Source organism: Bos grunniens, chromosome 16 (assembly GCF_055505025.1).
Source record: "Bos grunniens cultivar Pamir isolate PY7600 chromosome 16, Bosgru_T2T1.0, whole genome shotgun sequence".
NCBI classification, from domain to species: domain Eukaryota; kingdom Metazoa; phylum Chordata; class Mammalia; order Artiodactyla; family Bovidae; genus Bos; species Bos grunniens.
The window spans coordinates 5,875,434-5,900,415 of NC_141180.1; the positions used below are offsets into that span (position 1 = coordinate 5,875,434).

General features: G+C 53.1%; 1 protein-coding gene across 4 annotated transcripts in view; it reads right to left on the reverse strand.

The window, feature by feature from the left end:
- Positions 1-24,982, reverse strand: part of PLXNA2 (plexin A2) — a 233,673-nt gene that overhangs the window by 194,125 nt on the left and 14,566 nt on the right. For 2 of the 4 annotated variants that reach the window (XM_086342253.1, XM_086342250.1), the window contains exons 2-3: positions 12,012-13,279; positions 5,666-5,848 (exon numbers count right to left, since the gene is read on the reverse strand). In XM_086342253.1, the coding sequence (XP_086198379.1) occupies positions 5,666-5,848; positions 12,012-13,199 (1,371 nt within the window). In that variant the 5' untranslated portion in view covers positions 13,200-13,279. Of the gene's footprint in view, positions 1-5,665; positions 5,849-12,011; positions 13,280-13,539; positions 13,668-15,172; positions 15,276-24,982 lie in introns of all 4 variants that reach the window. The other 2 variants (XM_086342252.1, XM_086342251.1) reach the window with 2 other exon arrangements.

Sequence of the window (24,982 nt, forward strand, 5' to 3'; positions counted from 1 at the left end):
GGATACGCAAGCGACTGCGGCAACCCAGCTCCCTTTTCCCAGCTCCGTCCACATTTCTGAGACCTCCGCTCCACTCTCTTCCAAGCGCTGTTCACCAGCAAACAAACTCTCTTCCTGTCCTGGCCGTTCTCTTGCTTCTTAGACTCCTCACCCACCTCCCCTTCCGCCCAGACCTGCCCACCACATCCCAACTTCCTTCCTCTGCAAACCAGCCACGTGAACAGGAGTCACTCTTGGTGTCTGGCTCTATATCACTGTGTACACATGCATGTCTGGCCTGGAGGAGGTATACCCAGTACATCTGAGACAAATTTCATGAGCCCCCGAGGGGTGAGAGGCAAGGGATCTGACCGCAGGGATGGGTGACATCTATGGAAAAGAGGGTCCCTGATCTCTAGGATGGTGACTCTCAAGAGGCGGGGACGTGTTAGCAGCTGCTCCTGTGTTTGTTGGAGCAAAGCGGTGGGGTATCTGAGGAGGGCCTTACGGGCTAGGTGAGGACGGGCCTCCAACAGCAGGAGGGGTGTCGCGGTGCAGGGACAAGAAGGAGAAGCAGGCCCCTGCTCTTGGGAGGCCCTGGGGCTGGGGGGCCAGAGGAGGCCGAAAAAAGGGAAGACAGGCCTTGAGGCAGTGGTTTTAGCAGCTGCGAATGAAGGAGAGGAACCAAGAGGTCTTTGCCCCAAGCCCTATGAGTCTCACCTCCTGCTCCTGGTGTCTCTTGCCATCTCGGCTCAGCCCCTTCCCTCCTACAGCCCGCGGCCTGCCTCTCGGACTGCACGCGCCAACCTGGGATACGGTAGGCAACGAGCTCGTGGTCCCTGTGGCCACACTCTTCCCTGTCTGCTCCGGGGGCCCCCACGGCCCGCCCGCGGCCAGGAGGGCTGTCGGGAGTCGGTCGCACCCAGGTCCGGGGGGCCCCGCGTCCCAGGCCAGCCCACTTTCACCATCATCTGCGCCCCGTCTCGCCCTCTCTCTGGGCCAAGTGTCTCCCTGCTGACCCCGAGGGGCCTTTCTGCCACACCCCAAGGGTCAGCACAGGCCCAGCGGGGACTTCAGAGCCCACACACCCCGGGGGCCTCGGCCTCCCGGCTCTGGACGCCTCCTCTGGCGCCCCTTAACCCCCACTCCTACCGAAGGAGGCACAGCAGGAGCGGTGGCATGAATGGAAAGTCACGTGCGTGGGGCAGGCGCCCTCCACAGCCTCCCTGATCGGGGGCCACCCAGGCTCTGCCCCAATGCTTCCACTGAGACTGGGAGATCATTTCCTTCTGAGTCAACCCTTTCTATGATGGGACGGTTTGGCTACCAGAAGCTCCTTCCTTATACTAAGTGGAAAGCTATTTCACCGGAAGCCCCACCTGGTGGCCCTCGGGTGCCCTTTGGGGCCACACGAGTCGGTCTAATTCATCTGGCACAGCTTAGCGGAGAAGCCCGAAGCTTGGGAAACCAGGCGATCCAGGTTCGAACCCCAGCTCTGCCACGTCCTTTGCCGTGCAGCCTTGGACATACTTCTTTACCTTTCTGGGCCTCCGTTTCCTCATCAGTAAAATGGAGGGCATCACAGCACTTACCCCAGGGAGTGATACAAAGATTAGATGAGTTAGGAGATAAAGCTCTATGAACAACACTTAATAAGTGCTCAGTAAATCACACTGTGTGAAGAAAGCTGTTAGGTCTCCTCCTTTACTCTTCTTCCCTTGGGCTAGCATCCTTTTAAACATATTCTCCGGAGAGCAAGACTCCCATATCCTTCCAGCCCTTGCTGAGCTAATGCTTTTTAGTTGACTTAGCCCTCTTACAATGTTATCTCCAGTGTAAAGTGGAGTCCCCATTTCTCATGACTTGGAATTCGCTCTTTTGTTCGTGTGGTGAAGGCTAATTAACTCTGCCGGATCAGACAGTTGGCTCACAAGGTCAGTGAAAATCCCAAGGTCCTTTTCACTTGATCCTCTTAACGCCTGAAGCCTCAAGACATTCTGCCTCTTGGCTTCCACCTCACCGAGTCCTCCAAGCCCCGCCAGGCATTCTAGACCTTCCTGACACATGCTTCGTATCTTCTCAATGTGGCAGCCGAGGTCTACACGGTCCCTTTCTCCCGCCCTCAACTCATCGCTTTGTTTAATTCAGTCTTGGAGCAAATCCTGGTAAGCTTCCTCTTCCAGGAAGCCCTCCAGGTTAATCACCCGGTTGCAGCTGATATCTCTGGAACTGTTCCATCTCTGTAGGGGATTCTGGCCTGTCCTCTTATGGCCTCTACTGCACTGGACCTTAGGCTCTGCAAGTATGACCCCTCTTGGTTCTGAGGTCTCGCCCTCATTCTGTTTGTTCCCTCCGCGTGTTCACGACTCAGCAGGCAGTGGCCTGTCTGCACTGCTCTCCACGTGTCTAGCAGAGGGCTGGGTGTGAGCATGAACGTGACACAGCACAGAGCAGCCCTTCACGGTCCTGCCACGTCTAGCGAGTCTCTGCTTCCTCTAGCCGTCCCCACTCGGGACATCCTGTTCCCATGGGCTGCCATGGACGCAGTCCACACGGTCTGACAGACGCCTGGCCAGGCAGGGAAGAAATGAGTGGTTCTGACGCACCCAGCTTCCCTCCCGTCTCCAAACTCTTGGCTATATATATATATTTTTTCTTTATTTTCCTTCCTGTGTTGAAAGAGCTTTGGGGCCTGGACCGTGGTAGGGTTTCCTGGGGACATTCCACAAATTCCTTATGGGCCATTTCTCTGGGTAAACGGGAGGCTCGTGGGAGCCTGGCACTGGTATCAGGTGCTTCCAAGGCGTGTGGGTGGAAAGGAAGGGTGAGTCGCTGGAGGAGAAAGAGGGGTATTATGAGCTCATAGAAACAGGCAGAGAACAGCGAAGCCGAGAGAGAGGAGAAGGAGCCGGCCTGCAGGTCGGAACAAGCTGTGGGTGGCCACACCCCCAGCTTCGTCCTCGAACCCTGCAGCTTGCCTCCTTAGTGGCCTGTCTGCTGGGGTTCCTACAGGGCTAGGAGGACTCGGCCACCTGGAGAGCCTGGCTTGGAAAGGCGCCCCGAGCAGCGCCCTGTCTGTGTGCGCAAGACGCACAGAGGCCATGGAAGGTGTGCACAGGGTCCTTTGGGCCTAGCTGGGGGGTTCTGCCTTCACTCAGCCCTCATCCATCCATTCAGAAAACAGTAATTCCCTAACTCGGATCCAGAGTCCAGCAGAGTGAAGGTGCTAGCCCCTGGCTGAACCCTGTAGCAAGCCTGAACCCGAAGACTGTTCTCAGCCTCCACCCTCAGGCTCCGTGGCTGCCTCTTTATGTAGAAAGGGTGCCAAGTTGGGTGTCAGGGCAAGAGGCAATTTGTCCTCGTCTCCAAGCTCGGATGAGTCATTTCTCCTCTCTGGACCTCAGTTTTCCTGTCAAATAACACTAGTGTTGGGCTACACGGTCTCTAAGAATTCTCAGAAAAGGGTTCTATTTTGCAAGCTCGTTTTGGGGCCCATCCCAGGAGGGAACATTTGATGAAAGGATGAGGCAGGAAGAAGGAAATAAATATGAATGAAGCATGACTCCCGCCTTTAATAGAACTTTCAAGAGAACAGAGACAGGGTCACAGGAATGATCCAGAAGAAGACTGAAGGTTCCAGAAGGACAGGAAAAGATGCTGAGCACCAGCCTGGTTGTGGCCACTGCTGGCCTTAGAAAGTCCTTGTGCAGCTGAGAAGGAGGTGGTCTCTATGGGCAGATGAAAGAGTAAGAGGACCCCTCTGGGGGTATCTTTATACCCGAGGGCGCCTGGCTTGACAAGGAGAGTTTGGGCTAGACTTCAACTCCCATAGACCCTTTGGCCCAAAGTCCCTGGGCAAAATCTACTCGACTGTATAGATAACCCTGCAGAAAGGTAGCCAGCCTCGGAGTGTCCAAGTTGAACCCTGTGGATAGAATATATGCTGTGCTCAGTCGTTCAGTCGTGTCTGACTCTTTGCAACTCCATATGGACTGTGGCTCACCCGGCTCCTCTGTCCATGGAATTCTCCAGGCAAGTACTAGAGTCTGGTGCCCTTTCCTCCTCCAGGGGGTCTTTCTGATCCTACACTACTTTTTAAAAGTCAAAGTACAGTTGGTTTATAATGTTGTGTTAGGTTCAGGTATGTGTGTGTGTGTTCGTTGCTCAGTTGTGTCCGACTCTTTGCGATCCCATGAACTGTCCCCTGCCAGGCTTTCTGTCCACGGAATTCTCCAAGCAAGAATACTGGAATGGGTTGCCATTTCTTTCTCCAGGGGATCGTTCCAACTCAGGGATCGAACCTGGGTGTCCCCCACTACAGGCAAATTTCTTTACCATCTGAGCCACACCAAACTGATTCAGTTTTAAATATATACATTCCTTTGCAGATTCTTTCCCAGAATATACCACTTTTAAATCCTAGTGGAATCTCAGAAGGCCAACCCCTTCCCTCTCCACTCTTGGAAAAGCAAACACAGGGACCACACGTATCCTCAGTCTCCTGGGCCTGAAACCAAGCCAGGGCCCACAGTCCCAGGCCAAGGAGAGGGTGCAGGGCTGGAAGAGGCAGGAAGCTCTCCCTGGAGTGAGGAAAGGCTTAAGGGGCTCTGGTACCACAAGAAGAAGAGGTCTGCTGGGTTCAGCACCTCCACATCAACCCAGACCGGTTTTTCTCACCTCCTTGGCCAGCAACTCAGAACAAGCAGAACACGGTACTTCCTCCTCAGGCTCCTTCCCTGCCACCCTCCTTCCCAAACAACCAACACCTCTCCAGAGGCTCTAAATGGATTAGGAGGGAAGAGCTAGGAGGGTTGAAGCCAACATCAAAGGTGAGATGCAGAGAGGTCTGGCCGGTGCCTTGATCCACAGGTGGGGGCACGGGGAAAGGGGGCAGGAGGGAGGGGTGAGCTTGGGAAAAAGGGATTAGCAGGGACCGGAAAGAATGCAGCGGCTGTAATCCCACGTAATGAACCAGACTGCGCTCCGTCATCTCCATGCCCGGAGCGCTAGACAAGCAGGTACAAGCTGCCAGCCTCAGCCTGCCTCGCAGGAGGCTTCCCGCGCTGCCAGCCCCAGAGGGCCCATGCCCTCCTGCAGGCAGAAGTGCCCAGGGCAGGCATGCACACACGCGCGCGCGCACACACACACACACACACACACACGGGATAAGATGTCTACTTGCTCCTGGGTCCTGGGGGTGGGGAAGGAGGGGTGGGGAAGGGTCTGCGACTGCAGGAAAAGGAGACGGGAATGGCCTCTAAGCCAGGCACGTACACCATCCCAGAGCTGCACCACATTTACTGAGAACCAGGACCCATCATCTGCTTCAAGCAGCTTCCTGGGACTCAACAAAGACTTCTGCTCAACTCTAGAAGCTGTGGGGAGGGATTTGTGATGTGAGCCATTCATAGTATAGATAATAAAAAAATCAGTTCTACTTGATTTGAAGATAACATTTGTTTTTTCTCCTTTAGACAGACACACCTTCCTAATTCCTTGGTGTTTCAACAATATTGAAATATGTGTATATTCCCAAGACACTCATTGCCCAACAGCTAGAGGAACTAGCTGGAAGATAAACCACGGATTACCCCCTAGTGCCGTCCCCATTTTAACTAACCCCACCCCCAAGAAAACCAAGTTGCCTCTAGTTACAGCATCGGGACATCCAGGCTCAGACCCTTACCTTTTTCAGCTTGCCGCTTTTTGTCCCCACGAACACCACGCTGTAGCCGTTGTAAACGTAGGAGGCCACTGAGGTCATGCGGTCCCGGCTGGTGGCGTACAGGGTCAGGCCCTCCACTGGGACCGAGCCTCCGAGTGGCTGGTTGATGTCCAGTCCACAGAAGTTGTCATCGATGGGCACCGGCTGGAGAGAAGGGGAGGGACCTGGGGTGAGTGTCAGCGGAGGCAGGGCCGAGTCACCCCACACCAGCCCAGCCACTGCGGCCACCAGTCCGGGACACTGGGCCTCGGAGAAGTGCAGGCGTGGGGACTAACATGTGCTGCCCGCGCAGACCCACACACCCGCCCCGTGAACCTACGCTGGCTCCAGCGAATCCAGAGAGAGGACCCAGCAGTTTTCTTCCTTCTGCACCCGCTGCCACCCAGAGATCACCAGCGGCAATCTGCAAAACTGATTGCTGGAACTTATGTCCTTGTCATTGAAACTCCCTGTGGCCCATGCCATTGGTGGGGTTCTTTCTGTTTAGACAGTGAAGATTCAGTCTAGAGGCAACCTCACAAGATTCTTACCAGCCTGGACGGGGCTCCTTATTTGTTTCCTGGACTGTAAAGTCCTGCCTCTGGGCATAAGGAATTTTCAGCCATTCCACATCCCATACTGGGGATAGACTGAAAACGGTTATCGTAATATTGAACAGTGCCTTATACTTTGGAAAAGTTACTTCATCTACATGAGTCTCAGTTTCTTCATGTGTCACACTACCTGCCCATCTGCATGAGAGAATCACTGGGGAGGAAAGGAAATGATGCCTGCAAAGATTGGTTACGTTGGACAGTGATTTTCAGGCTTCCCTTATGGTTCAGTGGGTAAAGAATCCACCTACATGCAATGCAGGAGACACGGGTTCTGCCTGGCTCGGGCAGATGCCCTGGAGGAAGACATGCAACTCACTCCAGTATTCTTGCCTGGAGAATCCCATGGACAGAGAAGCCTGGTGGGCTACAGTCCATGGGGTCACAAGAGTCAGACACGACTGAGCGAGTAAGCACAGGCACACAGCAATTTTCACCATCGTCTGTTAGAGGGCTTCAATGGAGTTTGGGTAGATTCTGAGGATGAAGACCTTCCCATTAGCAGCCTTTTGCAGGGTGTGCTTGTATAAAGAGTATCTATCAGGAGAGACTGGGGCACTTCGAAAGGAGATGGCCTTGAACAAGTGGAAAAATAGCTGGAGAGAAAGATTTCTACCCTCTGCTCTATCTCTGTGTGGCTCTGTGAACCTTAACTAGTAACATCCTCTTTAGGAGCTTTTAAATTATTTCCAAGGTCTCACTCAGCTAAAAAAAAAAAAAAAGAAGAAGAAAACAGACTGCATGCATCCCAAGACCAGGTCCTGCTAAGGAGCTTGCATTCTCTGCACAGTGTTTGGCCTGGGGCTGGCCATGACAGGTCCTCTGAAATGGCCTGGCTGATTATACAACAGGGGACCCTTTGGGCAAAAGTTGCCAACTCTGGGCCTGAAAGAGCACTGAGCCCTGTTGCAGCTGTTCCTTCTGGGCATCCCGGGGAGGAAGGAAATGATGGTCACAGGAAGCATGGAAGGCATGGTGGAGAGACGTGTTCCCATCACGCTCCTCCTCTCAGCCACACCAGGGAAGAGCAGGCTGACTTATTACTCCCTGACAGACTCATTTCCTAGGAAGAACTGTGTATCAGCATGTTTTTTTTTTTTTTTCCCTTTTGGTAAAACAGGGACTTCCCTTCCATTCCCTGTTCAGATCCAAAGGGGACGGTGCTTCCATCCTTCCGTAGCGATCTGCTGCTCCAACAAGTGGGTCACGGCACTCCGCTTGTGTGTGGCTGCATGTGTATGCATGTGTTTATTCTTTAGGAAAGGAAACTTAAGTCTTAGGTTAAGGATTACCTTGAACTCTGGATTTTATGCAACTCTGCACAACAGAAGAGATAAGTTTCTCAGAAAGGGAGTGGAGCAATGACCTGCTCCAGCCAGCTCAGGAGGGATGCCCATACATCTATCTCTGCATTTAGTGGCTTCACATTAGTGGCTTGAAATCATTCACAGTGGGAGTATTTACACCAAGGACATTGGCAGATGCTTCTGATCAAGATCCCCCAGCCCCATCTCTTTCCTACCACATTCACTGCCTGCATAGAACCATGCGTTTAAGACTCACCAGCACATCCCTGGAGCCAATGATGGAAATTTCAAGCTCCCTAGAAAGGCAGGTCAGAGGACTCAGCTACCACTTTTTACCTTTTCTACTTCTCTTTCTCATCCCTACACTGTAGGCACAAGTGCCCTGATAAAGAATCAGAAAATCTAGATTGTAGCCCTGCCTCCACCCCTAGCCAGACAGGTGATCTAGATCCGTCACACACCCTCTTTGAGTCTAAATGTTCTCAACTGTAAACGAAAAGGACTGGATCAGGCAATCGTCAAGCTGCCTTTCGGCTCTGAAAGTTCTTGATTTCACGGCCTTGCTTTCTTTCTCACTCTCTCCAGGTACCAGTAAGGCTGCAGAGTCTGGGCTCAGGCATAACTCAAGCCAGCTTCCGAGAAATGATGACAGAAGCTGAACACTTGTCTGTGATTTTGAATTTCTCTATATCCCTCCTGAGTCCAGAATCCCCAGACTGGGAGGGAAATGGCTTGTTCTGAGCCTAAGCTGCCAGGATTGGCCAGCATTTCTTTCTCTCTTCTCTAAGTTGTCAGATATTCTCAGACATCTGCTGCCCGTTTACTTTTGTCCAGAAAGGGAGAGCCTGAAGCATGGCTTTCCTTAGGAACATCATGGTTAAAGGCAAAGAGCTTGGATTCAGAAGTCCTATGGGCTAAACCGCATCCAGCCCCCTGCTGTGCCATTTATGGTTGTATTGATGTTAGCAATTGAGTTTTGGGGATCTTTATTTCCATCTGTCAAACACCCTTGCTTTATAGGGTCATACTAAGGATCAAGTGAGATAACCCTTAAGCTGGCCAGCACAGCCTTTAGGACAGAGCTGCTATTAAGTGAGTGAGGGTTCCCTTCCTTATTTCTTTTCTGGGAACAGAGCTCAAAATCTTTTATCTGAGAGTTTCCTGTGAGTCCAGAGAGCATGTTAAAATTAAGCCCTGGGACCTCTGCTTCTCTCACTCATCCTTAAGCCCCTCTGAGGCCACTGAAATGCCTCTGGGTGCCCAGGTCTGGGACTATAAGGACGGTAAGGGGCCCTTTCTGTAGCCCCCCACCCCACCCCTGCTATCCAGGTGGCCTCAACAGAGTCTGATGCTCTGGGTGGGCGTGTTGAGTGCGGGGCTCTTCTCTCCGAGCCCTATAGCCCACTTGCTGTCCCCCGCCTTTGCAGCCCTTTGCTTACTAGCCCAGGCTTGTCTCTGCAGACAGGGGAGTCCCGTGAGGGTGTGGGCTCTTCCTCCTTCCTCTGGCTCAGAAGCAGGCAGGAATCAGCAGTTTCCTCCTGACAAGGCCCCCTCTGGGCAGTGGGAACCAGGACAGACTCTGCAAGGCGTTAACCCTTTTGTTTCCTCTCCTCTTCTCTGTTTTTTTAAGTGCTTGAGGGAATTTTATTTATTCATTTAACAAACCTGTGGTGGGCAGCCTGCTGTGCTGACTGAAGGCCATTTCTTCTTCTTCTTTTTTTTTGGTTGTCAATCTGTATTTTTGTTTTATTATCTTTTAAATTTATTTTTAATTGGAGGATAATTGCTTTCAATACTGGGTTGTTGTCTGCTGTACAACAATGTGAATCAGATGCAAGTATACATATATACCCGCCCTCAGGAGCATCTCTCCCCACATCCAAGTCATCACGGAGCACTGGGCGGAGCTCCCTGGGTTATACAGCACCTTCTCACTGGCTGTCTATTTTACACATGGCAATGTATATATCTCAGTGCTACTTTCTCAATTCATTGGGGCCATAGGTTATAGAATTTCAGGGCTGTAAAGAACTTTGGAAACTATTTAGCTCAACCTCCTCATTGTACGAAGGAAAAATAACAAGAAATGATTGGTTCTTTAATTAATATATAGCTGTCATTTATTAGATGCTGCTGCTGCTGCTAAGTCACTTCAGTCGTGTCCGACTCTGTGTGACCCCATAGACGGCAGCCCACCAGGCTCCCCCGTCCCTGGGATTCTCCAGGCAAGAACACTGGAGTGGGTTGCCATTTCCTCCTCCGATGCAGCAAAGTGAAAAGTAAAAGTGAAGTCACTCAGTCATGTCCAACTCTTAACGACCCCATGGACTGCAGCCCACCAGGCTCCTCCATCCATGGGATTTTCCAGGCAAGAGTACTGGAGTGGGGTGCCATCGCCTTCTCTGTATTAGATGCTATGTGCCAAGTATTGCACTAATACATACTTTTAATCCTCATAAAAACCATAAAAAGAGACTTGGTATTTCTATTGTTAAAATAAAAATACAACTCAGATCAGGTACGTAACTTGCCCAAGGTCACACAAGTGGTAGGAATGACTTTTAAATACAAATCTGTTGGAATTCCAAGCCTGTGTCCTTAACTACTGTTCTATTTACCAAGAAACCGACAGTAGGAACAGAAGCATAGTCTACGTGTGATTTTTTTTTCTTGCTTTAAGAAGTGGCTTTTGGTCCCAGTAGCAGACCCTCCCTCTTTACGGGGTTCAAAAGGCAGCCATATGGGTCACTTGGTGTCACATTGCTCCCCAGGCTGCAGATCTCATGTCCACAGGACTTTGCACAGAAATCCATCTTAGAATTTGTCACACTGTGTAACAGTTAACTAATAATGGCCAACCTAACACGCCAGGCATGGTGTTAATCTTGCCACATCTGATCATCCTGTGAAGCAGGCATTATGAGTCCCACTTCACAGATGATGATGTAGACACACTAAGCCACTTCTGAAGCCAGGAAGTAGCACAGATGGAATCTAAACTGTGAATCCCAAACTCTTCGGCATTACATGACGCGGCTGGCTATTTTTTTGGACAGTCACGACCGTGTCTTTTTTATGTCTGCATTCCCAGTGCCCAGTACGGTACTGGGCACTCGAGAGATCTTTGATACCCTCTTGCTGAATGGATGGACGGAAGGAGGGATGAAGGGAAGAACGGAGGGGTGGGTAGATGGATGACGTGACAGATGGATGGACAGACTGATGGATCACGGTGACCACCGAGATGGCGGCATTCTGATCCTCTCACAGGACAGGGCTCGCCACCAACTTCCTTGTCTCTGCCACCCTCAGGTCTGGACTCTGAACTCCCCTTCCTCTCCTTCTTTCCCTCTGCTGGGATGCCTGGTTCTTCTTCCCTAGTTTTCAACCTATCAGTTGCGCTTCACCCTCTCTAGCCTACATACCTGCCTGCCTCCTTTACCCCTCACCGTGGCCGGCAGGGCCCTGCGAGGGCAGGACGTGGTCCCTGTTACCCCTGACCGGCCTCCTCTCCAGCCACAATTTCTGCCACATGCTGTGGTCCAGCTGCACTGGTCTCCTCGCTCTTCCTCACACGCTCCGGGCATGCCCGGCATTCTCTGTACTGCTGTTCCTGCCCACTCTCTCCAACGCTCTCCCCAGATACCCACACAGCTGGCTCTTCCTCATTCTTTGCTCAGATGCTGCTTTCTCAATGAACCAATCCTCTTGGGTCCTGCCTCTCCCCATTCCCTGCTTTATTTTCTCTCCAAAGCAACAGTCATCACTGGAGAGACTACCCGTTTTATGTATTTCTATGTCTTGCCTCACTAACGAAGTGAGTGAGGGGCTTTCCTTGGTGGCTAAGACGTTAAAGAGTCTGCCTGCAGCACGGGAGACCCAGGTTCGATCCCTGGATTGGGAAGATCCCCTGGAGGAGGGCATGGCAACCCACTCCAGTATTCTTGCCTGGAGAATCCCCATGGACAGAGGAGCCTGGCGGGCTGCAGTCCATGGGTTTGCAAAGAGTTGGACACGACTGAGCAAAAGTCGTGGACACACACAAAAACTCCATGAGGGCAGGTCGTGATGTGGTAGGGTTCACGGCTGAAGCCGGCAACGCTTACAACAGTGGCTGGTGGGGTAGAGACACTGGATGAGATATATGCGGAATGATTCCGCAGGATCGACAAACGTAGCTCAAGTGCATGAACCTGCCACCTCTCTCACTGCAGGCTGCGATGGTCTGGGTTGTCCAGTAGCAGTCATGTCTGACTCTTTGCGACCCCATGGACGGTAGCCCCGCCAGGCTCATCTGTCCATGGGGTTTTCCTGGCAAGAATACTGGAGCGGGTTGCCATTTCCTCCCGCAGGGGTCTGGGGGCAGGCGTGTACTGAGCGGGGTGTGTGCCAGGGCGCCCTCCTTACCGCCTTGGTGCACTGCACGTCCTTCCCCAGCAGCCAGTTGAGCTCCAGGTTGCCCTCGCCCTGGTAGCACGACTGCAGGCGCTCCTTGATCTGCAGGTTGATGGCGCGGATGGGGAAGGCGCAGAGGGCAGAGTCATCCGGCGGCTGGTGGTACTGCTTCTGCCCTTTGGAGAAGATGGCGAACAGCACGTCGTCCTGGCTGCTGATGTTGAAGGCCCGCGCCAGCGCGTCCCCAGGCTTGGCGAGGTAGGCGGCCTGCAGGAGGCGGTATTCCACCCCGGCCCGCGTGCAGCCAAAGGGCAGGGACACGTAGGAGTGGAACTTGGGGTCGTCCTTGCAGAGCCGCACGATGCGCGAGGTGTAGAAGAGGTCCCCGGCCGAGTTGATGGCCACGCCTTCGGGCGTCTCGGGCTGGACCGTCAGGAAGTAGACGAAGCCCCCGCTGGCGAAGCCGTAGATGTAGAAGATGTCGAAGTGGGCCACCAGGGCCAGGGTGTCGGAGGGGATCTTGATGAGCGAAGAGACGAAGTCGCTGTGCAGCTCGTAGTCGAGCATGGCGGAGGACTCAGGGTCGCGTGGCAGCTTGCGGCTGGACAGCGTGGGGAAGTAGTCCTGCTTGCCGTCCACGGCCGTGCCGATGAAGAGCTTGCCGTCCTCGCCCTCGGAGCGCACGATCACCCCGTACATCGTGCCCGTCTTGTTGACGCTGGACAGGTAGTGCTCCTTCTTGTGGGACGGCTCCACCAGGATGAAGAGGTCGTCGAGCCGCAGCAGCTTGCACACGCCCTGGTACAGGCTGCCGCAGGCCAGCAGCCGGTTCTCCGAGTAGTCGATGATGAGCAGCTTGTTGACGTTGTTGGTCAGCGTAAGCACCTCGCCGCAGGGCTGCACGATCAGCGGCGGGTAGCAGGACTTGTTGTCCTCCTCCGGGCCCGTCTTGTGAGCCACCTGGATGGTCAGGTTGCCCGTCAGCTTGTACACGCGGTTGATGGCGCCCACGTACACCGCCCCGGTCCCGCGGTGCACCGTCAGGTGGTTGAAGGTCCAGTCGCGGTTCTCCGAGTGGAAGGTGCTGAACTGGGGCGCGCCGGCCGCCCGGGGCGCCAGCAGCACGCAGACAGCCGAGAGCAGGACCACAGGCCAGCCGTCCCCGTCTGCCGCCCGCGGCCCGGGCCTCCTCTGTTCCATTCTGAGCCGGCCGAGGGCCAGGACACAGGGCCTCCGATCTCTCGCGAACTCCGCCTCCCCGGCCTGGCCCTCACATGGTTCTGCAAAACACAAGAGGCAGAACGGTCAGACAGAAAACAAATCTTGCTTGACCCAGGTCCCAGCGCCTACTAGCTCTGTGAGCCTCTTCCTTCTGTATTTGGGTTTTTCTATTTTTAACAAACATTCTCCCTCTTCGGGATGTTCAGGGAATCCTATTATCTATTTTGGTCTCCAGCTTTGACACTGTAAAATGCTTTTTTTTTTTTTTTAAACTTTACAAAGCGTCTCTATTTCTGTCCTCTTCAGAGATCGTTTTTACCTCTCAGAGAGATTAACAGACTGAGTCCCCGCAGCCAGTGGATCCCAGTGTGAGGACTAAGGCCAGTCTTCCCACTCAGTTGCCAGGTTCCTCCTGCTTGCTCCCAGTCCAGTGGAAAACGCTCCAGCCTGTGAAACACCAGTGGTTAGGGAGGCCCTCTCCCAGGCTCTCCTGTCCGAATCTGGTGTCACAAATAAAATTCCTTCTTATTTCAGCCGTCCAGCCCCTCGCACTGCTGGTTTCCTCTTTCACGCTCCGTTCCCCACAGGGAAGGAAGGAGGGGAGCTGGTCATCTACCATTGCCTCTCACCGCCCTTCAGCCTGGTCCTCTCTAGAGAGAATCCTGCAGTGTTAGCAGGGAAAACTTGTTCGGAGAGTGAGCTAGGCCCGGGGCCCCGACGGGTGCTATTCAGGACCTGAAGAGTCCCCGGGGAAAGGGCAGACAACCACCCACCCCTCCTCTTTGGGTCAGGAGGACGTCAGCCACTGCTTCCCCGGAAAGCATGGACCCTGTTGCCTCCTTTGCAGGCTGAGTCCAGCGGGGAGCCGGCCACCTTACTCATGGGGACTGGCTGGCTGAGTCCAGCCTCACCCACCCAGGCGAGAGTTCTGGGTTTGGGAGACATGGGCAGGAGCAAAGGGAGGTGAGTTGAAGGTCAGTCTCATGGTAGCCACTGCTGGAGCCCCATGATGGTTTAAGGCTCCACATGGTCAACCTCAGGCTGCCCGTCCCTGCCGGTCAGTCCCCTGCCCTGACTTCCCTGCTCCCTCCCTGCCCTCCCAAGCCCCAGGTTCTACAGCTTTTCCTAGTATTCCAGGGAAGCTTGCCCAGAGGGGCAAGGTGGGGCTCCTGCAGACCTTCAGAGAGTGGTGGGCAGAGGGTAGACGGTGGGGCCTTCCCATTGCTCTGCCTGCTCCTGACTTTTATGGGGGAGGCAGGGACAGTGGTGGCTGTAGCAGAGAAATCTTTTCTCCCGGCTGGACAGACTGGCCGGCAACCTTCTCAGATAAGTCCAGACAGAAGTCTGGGCAATGAGGCAGCAGGAGTGAAAAGGCTCACGCCCAGGATGGAGCACGTGCTCCAAGGCGGCCTAGGAGAGTCCAGTTCAGTTCATGTCAGTGGCTCAGTCATGTCCGTCTCTTTGTGACCCCATGGACTGCATCGCGCCAGGCCTCCCTGTCCATCACCAACTCCCTGAGTTTACTCAAACTCATGTCCATTGAGTTGGTGATGCCATCCAACCATCCCATCCTCTGTTGTCCCCTTCTCCTCCCACTTTCAATCTTTCCCAGCATCAGGGTCCTGGGTCCCTTTATTTATCCCCGACCTGGCTACACGGGGCTGGAATTGGGGATCGAATAGATGCCCCCTGCGGGATCCACGTGCTCTCTGCTCCGTGTCTTTCAAAACTCCCCCTGTCCTCTGCAGCTGTGCCTCCCACACCTGACAGCCCCCCTGGTGCCAGAGGCGGGCCCCACCTGGCCGCTCGCCTCCAAGGAGGCTGCACTGGGGTGCTATTCTGGGGTGATTCATCAGGCCCCAGGCTTCCTTGGAAAGAGGAAGGCGCAGCGGTATGAGGCCTGGGCTGACCTCAGGAGCTCTGACACAGCCCTTCCGGCCCCATGCGCTCACCCGCAAAGCCTCCCCGATGGACGGAGCTTTCGGTTTGAAAATCAGAGGTTATTTTTAGCTATGTCCTGGGGCCGGTAGCCGGACATGAATTCCTCAAGAGGAGCTGCGGAAAGGAAATAACAGAATCCTCATATTCTCCATCTGGGTAGGGAGCTGCAGGAGGCAGGGCTGTGTGCGCCCCTTCTCTGGGCAGGAGAGCTCTATTGCCTACAGGTGGAGGGCAGTGTGTCCCCCTCCGCCTCCCGCCGTTAGGATTATAGTTGCCATCATGATGTACTTGGGGTTTGGCCTTTTGGGCAGGGCTCTCTGAGACACTCTAGCATTGAGTACACGGGCAGAGACCCCTGCCTGCCCCACAACATACATGCACAGACATGCTTAGCCCATGGCGGGGCAGGGACGGTCCCAGGAGCAGAGGTGACGCCAGAGGACACCAAGTGAGGTTAAGATGAACTGTCTCACCGCCCTGCCAGGCATCCTCCAGAGGCACAGTTTGAAGAGTGAGTGGCTTCTGTTGTCAGGCAGAATCTGGGAAGAAATTTGGGACCTTGGGCAAGTCCAGTCTCATCCTCCTTTCTGGTAGGATGGGATAATGACGGTACCGACCCCTCGGGTTGTCATCTGAGTAAATGAGATAATGCAGGGAAGCCTCTTAGCATGGGAGCTGGCACTCAGTGAATGCTTAACTCATACTAGTTATTATTATCATTGAAGCCTCCCCAAGAGACTGCGCTTTAGGAATCCTACCAGACCTCCTGACTTCTCTTTTTGCTCATATTCTTCCTTTCCATGGGAATGAACACTGTGGGCAGCCCATTGAGCCCCAGCCCTCCCTGGCCCGATGAAGGCGTGCATCAGAGAAAAGGGAATAGATTGAAGGTGATCGTCTCCAGTACACTACTGCACAAGTCCCAGCACAGCTCTCTGCAGCCTGCAAGGAGCCTGGTAGAGGTACAGGATCCGAACAGTTGAAGTGTGAGTGGGAAAACTGGCCTGGTGTCCAGAAGGCATGGAGCCCTGGGGCAGGGGGCAGAGTGGGGAACTCAGAGAGACCTGCGTTCAAATCCTGCCTGTGTCGCCATGAGTTGTGTGGCTTTAGGCTGCTCCAGAGTCAACCCGAGCCTATTTCTTGACCAGTAAAGGATGTTATTTGATCTTAAAGAATGCTATTAAAACAAAGGATGTCATAACCAATTGGTAAGATTTCTTCCTTCAGACAAAATGGTATCTTGAGACTTGCTTCTTTCAGCTTCTAGAGTCAATGATTGCAGTAACAGCTGAGGTCCTTCTGTCCTGCCTGGCAGGGCTGGTTAAATCTAGAGGTTTCAACAGACCAGTAATTGTACTGTTTTCCCCTTCCCTCTCAATCAGCATCTACTCTGGGACAGACTGCTCCCGGGGACCAGCCACACAGATTCCTTCCATGGGGCTCAAGGGTGGTCCATGTGGGAGACGCAGGCACTGGGGCCTCAGGGTCAAGAGGAGACAGGGTCCCCTGCAGTGCAGGGGTGGAGGGACGCTTGCATCCCACCTTGGAATTCGCAAGGACAAACTGGCTTCAAGAGTGAATCGAGAGCCCTAGTCTTTCAATGCCAAGGCTGATGTTACCAGGCAGCTCTTCCAAAGAAGGGTCTGGTTGGCAAGGTCTGGTCTGGTTGGTCCTGTCTGAGTTCAGGGTAAGGGAGAAGGGTACCCACCTCTGTGCCTCTGATGAGATGCCATGTAGTGTGATGGAGAGACTCATACGCTCTGGATTTAGGTGCTTGGATTCAAACAGAGGCGACAGCTGTGTAAACTTGGTCAAGGTACATAGCTGTTCTCTGATGCTGTCTCACTAGACATAACGAGATTGGCACTAGCATCTACCTCATAGGGTTATGACGGTGAAGTCATTTAATACACATAAAGCGCTTAGAACAATGCTTGGCCCATTGGAAACGTTCGAGATACCTTAGCCTTTATCAGTAGTAATCTATTTGTCAACATTCCCAGCTTTTCATCTGCGTCCATCCCACGGTCTGAGAATAAATTTTCCACCCTTAATTTGGTAGAAGCCAGTGAACACATGCATATGGTTTTGTAGATCTAGCATTTCCTCCTCACCCCAAGTGTCACCCTCGGGGATTTTCTCCATGATGCCTCCTTCCGGTCCCTCTTCCTCTCTCTGTCTAGTTTGTGAAGTCGCTGTGCCACATGCGTTCTTGAGAGCCACACCTGCTGAGTGGCCGTTCTCCTACCAGCTTCCCTCTCCTCCATCCCAGGTCTCAGATGAAGACGCGCCGCCCTGGGATGCCAGCTCCACCTGCAAAGCACTCAGCGCACTGATGCCAAGGGGAGGCCACACTTGCCTCTTTGGGAAGCAAGAGTCACTAAATATTTCATTTGGAGGGCCTGGTGACACCATCTCCCCGATGAGGCCTCAGGAAGCAGGTGTTGGTGACAGCTAGAGAAGGCATCTAATACCTTCCCGATCAGATGCTGAGGGCACCAGGGGCAAAGCAGGGACGTGACGATAATCACGCATTTCCAGCTCAGCTCAGTGAAGGATTCTCTCCTCCCCACAACCTGTTCTGTTGCCTCTTTCAGGATATCTGGGAGCACAAGCCTCTCTGCTTATTGGCACCCCTTATTGCAAAAGGAAAGAAGAGGAGGCAGGAAGAGGAGTTAGCATCGGAATACAATTTTGCTACTGAGTGAAAGCTCTTGATGCTAGAGCTCCCACCCTCGGGCCCATCTGCGGCTCCTCCATCGCTCTGTCATCGCCACTACAGGCACCATCACACCCAGGCTATGATATTCTTCATCACGATAACAGTAAAGGTGTCTATCATTATAACTGCACCAACTAGGTGGCTCACACAGCCAGGATCCTGAGAAGCCAGAATCCAGACAGTAAGTATGAGGACGAGGGCTGTGCACTACTTACAACAGGCAAGACGTGGAAGCAACGACAGTGTCCATCCACAGAGGAATGGATCAAGAAGATACGGTACGCATATACAATGGAATATTACTCAGTCATAAAAAAACGGAAATATTGCCATTCGCAGCAACATGGGTGGGCCTAGAGACTATCATACTAAGTGAAGTAAGACAGAGAAAGACAAATATTATAATGATATCACATATGTGGAATCTAAAAAATAATACAAATGAACCCATATACAAAACAGATACCAACTCAGACATAGAAAGCAAATTTATGGCTACTAAAGGGAAAAAGAAGGGGGGCAGGGATAATTTAGGGGTATAGGATTAACAGATACTACAATATATAAAATAGGATTTACTCTAAAACAGAGGGTGCAATTTTCAATATCTTATAATAACCTATAATGGAAAGGAATCTGAAAAAATATACATATAGCTGAATCACTTTGCTGTATACCTGAAACTAACACGATATCAGCTATAATAAAATCAACTATACGTCAATGAAACAAAACGGACAGGGAAGCCTGGTGTGCTGCAGTCCACGGGGTCACAAAGCGTTGGACACGACTGAGCGACTGAACAGAAAAGGAGGCCTGTGAAGTCAGAGGAGTCAGCAGCTGTTCCTGGGCTTCACCCAAAGCCCTTTCCTCTCCAGGGCGGGGAGAAGCCCGTCCTCTCCTCAGCTGCCCCTCCTAACGAGTGGCGCCTTTAAAGCAGGGATTCCAGGCCAGGCTGAAGGCGACTCTAAGAAGACTCAAACCCACTTCTCTTTTTTCAAATGAAGAAGCCGAAACACATGGAAAGGAAACAAATCGTCAAAGGTGAGTCAGCGTGACTTGCAGGCAGGTGCCAGCAGAACCCAGACCTTGTGACCAAAGCCCAGTTGCTTCCTCTGCTGTGGGCGAAGCGGTCCCAGGGGTCAGTTATGTTAAGCCTCGAGGCTGCCCCGTTTGGGGGGCCCAGAAGATGCCTTTTGACCGCAGAGGCCCTGGCACTGGGCCTGGACAGGGAGGTGATAATGCAGGGCAGACTCAAGGGGTGCAGATTAAGGGGCAGGGAAGAAAAGGGACACAAGGCTCCCCTCTGTGTCAGGGGAGTGACCTCCTCCAGGCCCAGGCAGTCATCATGCATGAGAAGGGCGCCTCTTCTGTGACTGGTCTTCCCAGTGGTCATGTGTGGATGTGAGAGCTGGACTGTGAAGAAAGCTGAGCGCCGAAGAATTGATGCTTTTGAACTGTGGTGCTGGAGAAGACTCTTGAGAGTCCCTTGGACTGCAAGGAGATCCAACCAGTCCATTCTGAAGGAGATCAGTCCTGGGTGTTCATTGGAAGGAATGATGCTGAAGCTGTAACTCCAATACTTTGGCTACCTGATGCAAAGAGCTGACTCATTTGAAAAGACCCTGATGCTGGGAAAGATTGAGGGCAGGAGGAGAAGGGGACAACAGAGGATGAGCTGGTTGGATGGTATCACCAACTCGATGGATATGGGTTTGGGTGGACTCTGGGAGTTGGTGATAGACAGGGAGGCCTGGCGTGCTGTGGTTCACGGGGTCGCAGGGAGTCGGACATGACTGAGCGACTGAACTGACTGAACTATGACTGGGGAGCTACCACAGCATCCCGTACCCTCTTCCTCAGGCTTGCAGACAACCTCACAGGCAGGACACATGTGTCCCAGCACAGGCCGCGTCTTTCTTTTTCTCAAAGAGTCAGAAATAGAGCAGAAGGGACGGGAGTGAGCTATCCAGCGGGCATCCTATCCAGAGAGGATCCCGGGGCATCCTGCCAAGGAAATTATGGAATTTTCTGATGGTGAGTTTTCCTGACAGCTGTTGAGGAATACGCTTACCCAGAGGCAGGGGACTGGTTCCAATGACCCGAGAAGGTGGCCTTTCTGGTAGGATTTCTATGAATCAAAATCTACGAGAGTAAAATGTTCTCACAGCAAAATTCGGGGGGCCCCGCCTTGCCTCCCGTGGATAGACTGCTCCCAAAGGACCCACACGCGTGTCATCTGCATGGCTGTACATGCCAGGACTCCGAGTGTCACTCTGTCGAACAGCGACCTCCGCGGTGGTCCAGGCACGTTGGGTAGCACAAGGTGAGCGCCAGGGCGTGCACAGAGGCCCCTGGTGACGCCGACAGCTGAAAGGCCTCAATTAGAGTGAAAGGAGTTATCTGGTATTTAAATAATTGTTAGATAGAAGGAGTAATCATGGGTTTGAGCTGATTTTTTCCCCCACTGTCACCCTGACGGCGTCTATAATATTATTATTCAAATGCCCATGATTCTCATTGAGAAGAGACCAGGAGAGAAAGTGGGGGGAGGGGGAGGGGGGCAGGGAGAGGGTGGGGGAGAGGCTCATTTAATCTCCATGTGACGGGGCTGCAGGAGGTACGATTAGTCTTTTTCTTATTTCAGCTGTCACTCAGGCACAGACACCCGAGATTGTTATTAGCGTATTTCATGCACGCGATTTAAAGGGAAAAGGGGAGGGGGTGGGGTGGGGAGAGGCAGAATTTCCTACAGAAAATAACAGGACCAAAGGAACAATTTAGATGTCACTGCAGTACCAGCTGCGTTTGCTTCATTAATCGAATGTCATTTCCCCCCCCCCAGACTCTGGGCTGTTCTGTGAAGCTAAGTGGCTACACCTTGCCCCAGAGCGAGAGAGAGAGGAGGCGAGGGGAGACGGAGGAGGAAAACGGGCCTCTGTCTATGTGGCCTCTGGGCCTCTTTTCTGAGAAAGTGAAATAGACAACATTGTGTTCCCCAGCCCCGACCCCGCAGTATGTCAAGGCAACTTTCAGTAGCATCTGGAAGTTGCTCCTCTCACTGTGCGAAGGGAGATACCCTGCTTATCCTTCACGCCATTCTTTTCCACAGGTGGATAAATCTGATCCAGTTTCAAATAATCAAGGAGTAAGTGAAGGAAATGTGGGGGCGTCCCTAACACTGATCAGCAGTTAGGGAAGCACCCAGATTCCAGACAGTGAGCGGGCCAGGCAGGTGCCTTGCATCCCCCATGAGTGCATGGTAGGGGCGGGTTTTCCGCCCCCAGATGGCACTGTGGGCAAGGCAGGGGGCAGGGGAGGCTCAGGGCTGGGCCCTGGCTTGAAAGGCAGGTGTCTCAGTGTGCCCCTGCTGACACGCACCCCCAGATTCATACGGCAAAGTCTTAAGCCCCACGACCTCAGAGCAGGACTGCCTTTGTTGTCAGGGTCTTTACAGAGGTAACTGAATTAAAATTAGATAATTAGGGTGGTGCGTGTATATTATAAGTCACTTCAGTCATGTCCAACTCTTTGCAACTGCATGGACTGTAGCCCACCAGGCCCCTCTGTCCACAGGATTCTCCAGGCCAAGAATACTGGAGTGGGTGGCCATGCCCTCCTCCAGGGGACCTTCCCGACCCAGGGATCAAACCCACATCTCTTATGTCTCAATGCACCAGTGTCCTTACAAAAAGGGGGCATTTGGGCACAGAAACAGATAGGCTTTCAGGGAAGACGTGTGAAGAGACACAGGGAGACGACGGCCACCTGCAAGCCAAGGAGAGAGGCCGGGACAGCGCTTTCCCTCACAGCCCTGCCCGGACCCTCACTCCAGGCCTCCAGGAGGCCGTTAACACCCGGTGTCTAAACCACCCGGGGGTGGTGCTCAGCCACAGCAGTCCTTGCAAACTCCTGAAGCCGGGAGGAGCAACGCGCTCCACCGGCTGGGCTTCGGACCTGCTCCTTGAAAGAAAAGGGTGTCTGTGGTGAGGGGGGTGGGTGGAAACCACCACGAGGCCAACTCTCCTGGAGATGGAGGCCCCTTCGGGTTTCTGTGAGAACCGAGGGTGGCGAGACGAGCTTCCCTTCTCACCCAGGCAAACACAGGCCCCCTGAGCCCACTTTGGCCCCGGCGGGTGTAGTACCTCTCACCTCTCCTGCTGCTCCTACAGAGAGTTCCGGTCCATCTCGCCTCCCCCACCCTCTTCTGCTCCCGCCCAGAAGAGTCCACGTGTCGTCTGCCCACCCCAAGGATACTCAGGGATACTCTGTGGCCCCCCAGGAGCCACATCGCTCCATTCCCACCCCAGATCCTCCTCTGGCCTGTCCTCTGGGGAGCGCTGCCTCTTCACCCCGGGGAGAGTTTTCTGTTGTTTTTAATTTCTCCCAGTTCTTCCAGTGGGCTCTCTTCGAGCCCTGGAAACTGCACCAGCTCTCCCAGCACCTTAGCAAAACACGCCATGTTTCTCCTCTCCACTCACAGGCTATCAAAGTTTGGAATTGTCTCCCTGCATTATGAAGGGGTTCCAAAGACAGGCGCTGATTTGAAGGGCTGCAGCAGGGAGGGGCTGGGCTCCTTTCTGGGGCACTGGCTGGGCTGGCTCGGCCAAGTCAAAACAAGATTCATTACCCCGGGGGCGGGAGCAGGGAGATACACCGCCTGACCCTGCAGACCTGCCCCATATGTCACGGGCCTGTCAGAGCTCTCCCAGAATTCCCTTTATTATCTAAAGGTCGCCCCCCGGGCAGCGCGGAGAGGGGCCCATGGTATAAACCAAACTACAAGAACCATCAATTTCAAGCAGCTGCCAGCCCGCCACCCCTCCCTGTCCCCCTTCCATGGGCTCTGCCCTCTTCAACCCCCTCTGGGGGATGGTGCGGCCCGGCCTGGCCGTGACCACCTCACCCCCGGGGCAGAAAGAATTTCGTGACTTAGCGGGGCACTGAGCCTCCAAGCTGAGCCCTGGGAGTGTGCCTGCCCTCTGCATTATGGGGCCCCTAGAAAGGTTACCCCACTGGTCCCCGGACTCCAGCCGGACTATATCCAAACCACCCCAGTGGTGGGGTTGCTCTGTGGGTAGGCCTTTTGAAATCAAAGGACAGGAAGAGGCATTTTCAAGCCCCTTCCCAAGTCTGGCAAAGGAATAAATGTGGGAATCTAGCTTTGCTAAGTCAAATCCAAATTCATGTTTGAAGACCTCATAATTGAAGGGCCGTGACTAGTAGGATGATAAAAATTTCCATGATGGCAAAAATAATAAAGAGGAGCAGCTGTCATTATTATTATTATTTATTAACCATCTGCTATGTGGCACACTGCTAGATTCTTGGCAAACGCGATGGGTAATTTTGTGATTATTCTGTAAGATAGGTATTATTCTCCCCATTTCACAGATGAAAAAAATGGAATCTTCTCAGGAGGGTTGAGTAACTAGCATCATTCTGCTAGGAAGCAGAACTTACTGACACCCAGGCTTTCCCCACCCTTTTACATCACTGAGATATTTACAAATTATTTTTCAGCCAAACTCTCTTGTGCCTGGTCTCAGAAGACTTGCGAGTATGTTAAATAAGACTTGGCAAGTACTTTAAAGGTCAAGCCTTAAGGTTCCCATTTTATCTGGGTAAGGGAGCAGGGCTGAGGGTGGAGCGGCCAGGACTGAGTTATCCGATACAAGGTGGAGTCCGGAGGTGCTTTGTGACAAAAGGTTTGCTGGCTGGCAGTCACCTTTCAGAGAAATTCCAAAAGATCTTTCCGAGAGGCCTGGCAGGGCGTCTCCTGCCTTCTCACCCATGCTTACTGTACAAGGGAGAGCCAAGAACTCCGAGACAGAAACGGGATAAGAGAGCAGGACACAGGGCAGAGGGGCCCCACTAAGTGCTTAGACCCTAATCACTTACAGATACTCCACATAATGGCATATTATGCTCCATTACCTGCCATGTTTTCAAAGAATAGTGGCACATCTCCAGTGCTCAGCAGTGGGGGCTGAGGTGTTGGAGGAGGCAAAAGAGCGAGGAAAGTGAAAAAACAAAGCCCTGGACATTCATCTCAACTCAGGCAGGGGACCGGTCCTACACGCCACTTACTCTCTGGGAAGCGGTCCTGCCTTTCTCCTCTTGAAGAAGAATTTTAGCAGCTCCCAGGAGACCCTGGATGACAGCACTTGTTGTTTCTCTTGCAGACCCTCCTGCTTTCTGCTCCATGGCAGCCACTGAGAGGCTCCAGGGACCAGGGGAGCTCCCCATCGCTGCTTCCTTGTCCTTGTCAGGGAAAGTGGCCATTAGTGCCAGATCAAGGTGCATTTTTTTTTTAATGCGGTTTCCAGAAGCTGGGGTTCCCAAAGTTCAAAAGAGTGGTCCTCTTCACCAGCAACCCTGCACTGCCTCCCTGAAAATGTGCATATAAGACAGTCACCATCCAGGCTTCCCACCCTGATGGACGTCCCCGGCTATGGTGAAAGCCACCAGCATCAAAGACTGAGCCGAAGATTTCCTGCAAGGTGTGCCTCGTCCTGCTTCATTTCTCGTGCGTCAGAAGACTACCGTTGACTGACTTTGCCAGGCATATGGCCAAAGTATGAAATCCACCCATGGAAACACCCTCCTGGGCTCCCTGCTGTTGCCCAGACAGACCTGGGACTGCTAAGTGCACAAGTTCAAGTCCTCCCAAGCTGGCTCTTCGGTCTTTCTCTGGCTCTCCTTCCTGCCTCTTCCAGAGTGACTCCACTCCTAACAAACTTGTTCATTTGCCGAGTCCCCAAAAGACCTTGCACAGTTTTATCTCTGGAATGTCCATCTCCACTTTCTTCTTGGCCTCTCCAAACCCTGCCCATCCTTCAGAATTTCAGGAAGCCTCTAGACGCTCACCTGTCTCTTCTCCAAAGTCAATTAGAAATTGCTGTTTCTCGCAAACATTGCACTGTAGTGTCGGCCCGCTTTTCCACGTGACTATGTCCTACCTTCCCATTGAAGTAGAGGTCTTTGACATCCGTGCCGGGTTAGCGTGAGGCCTTTGACTCAGGACTGCACTCAGTCTCGGAGAAGGCCGTGGCACCCCACTCCAGTACTCTTGTCTGGAAAATCCCATGGGTGGAGG